Source organism: Lottia gigantea, assembly GCF_000327385.1.
Source record: "Lottia gigantea unplaced genomic scaffold LOTGIsca_41, whole genome shotgun sequence".
In the NCBI taxonomy this organism is placed as follows: domain Eukaryota; kingdom Metazoa; phylum Mollusca; class Gastropoda; family Lottiidae; genus Lottia; species Lottia gigantea.
In genome coordinates, this window is record NW_008709421.1 from 70,126 (window position 1) to 71,729 (window position 1,604).

The 1,604-nt window shown below is 36.3% G+C and overlaps 1 protein-coding gene across 1 annotated transcript; it reads right to left on the bottom strand.

The window, feature by feature from the left end:
• Positions 1 to 223: 223 nt before the first annotated feature.
• On the bottom strand, positions 224 to 1,306 carry LOTGIDRAFT_163649 (hypothetical protein; the record flags this gene model as incomplete). Its single annotated transcript, XM_009060176.1, has 1 exon — positions 224 to 1,306. The coding sequence occupies one exon, from the start codon at positions 1,304 to 1,306 to the stop codon at positions 224 to 226; it is 1,083 nt and encodes a 360-aa protein (XP_009058424.1).
• Positions 1,307 to 1,604: the final 298 nt, after the last annotated feature.

Below are 1,604 nucleotides of genomic sequence, written 5' to 3' on the forward strand. Positions count from 1 at the left end.
TGATTTTTTTGATATCTGAACGATTTAACCAGCAGCCAATGTACTATATTTCCATCTACGTAACGTTTCCTGTTCTTCGTTAGCTGTTGGGCAACATCTTGAAAATTGTAAATGTCGTTACATTTTAGATTAACAACACTGAAAGGTCTTTTACGTCTGGCTTTTTTAAAGACTGAAACCTAATCTAGCATCGTGAAAAGATCCAGGTTGCGTTTTTGAGATTCTATTGCAGAAAATGTTGGGAAATGACTTCTAAAGGAGTGGACTGCATTGCATGTACAAACATTGCTGCTACATTTTGATTCCGGTTTTGACCTCCGCATGTATCTGAAAAAAGAGATACCTCTCTAATATTACTCGGTAGATCTGATAACCATTTGTAAATAGCGGTTCCAATCTCATTGCTTCTACGCCCAGCTTGAACTTCGTTCCAGCAGTAGCAAAATGCATCGTTAGGTTTGGCTGCATCATAAATACAAAGATTGTATAGACTAAGCTTTCTACTGTAATAGAGGAGTGATGCATTGGTATTTGGTAGCTGAAGAACGCTGTGTAGATCAAAAGAAGCAGAGATGAAATTTGAATCTTTTGTAGCTCTTAATTTACCTGAAGACTTTATCTGAGCTTCTTTACTGCGTTGGAGATGAGCCTGGTATTCCTCCTCAAAATTAACATTATCAATGCCTGTTAAGATTTTATGTTTTGAACATTTCATGCATTGGTCTTTTTTGGGGTGAAAGAAGGAAAGGTTGTATTCAGTACAAAATAATCTTCTGTATGTTAATTCTTCTACAGGATCTGTTTTTGGTGGTACTAATTGATCACAATGCAATTTATACAAGTGGTACATCTTACTTATACTCATATCTTGGTTTAAGTATTGGCGATGGGTATCACTTCTGGTGTAGTGTGATTCAATCTTCGGAAAACTTTCTATATGCTTACGAACTAAATCTAATCGTTCCTCGCTAGTCTTGTTACTCGATGTATGATGACCCCTTTTATCTTCACCAACAAAGGTACTAGCCTCGCCCTTCTCAGCCAAAGCTGTATAAACTGGACCAGAGCTAACACATAATGTAGCTAGGAAAAACTTTTTGCAAACTTTGACATGCAAACCATCCGGTTTTATGAAGAAATATGAAATTGTGTGTTTTCTTTTACGCTTACGTTCTGCAGACCTTGGCCTTTCACGCTCTATTCCATATGCTTTAGTTCTTGACAATATGAAATCTTTCTGTCGTTTGTAATCTCCCAGATTCCAATACTCCTGGCATATCTCTACCCTATCTTCTTGAATCTGCATTTGGAACAATTAACTTGCTTGGGTGCTTTCTGTTTTTTATGTTTACCAGAAGTATCTATGTGTTCTTTCCCATTCTTATATAGGCGTTTTCTAACATTTTTCTTCCACCGAATAGGGTTTGAAGTTTTCCATCTTGTATGTTTATTGTCATCAGAAGATGACGCTTCCCCAGTTTCCGTTTCGTAAGAGGGATCATTATCTGTATCATCAAAATCGGATTCCTCTATCATTTCTAATACCATGGATGTATTGAGATTTTTATCTAAAAAGAACAGAAATAAATTTTTGACAAGATAGC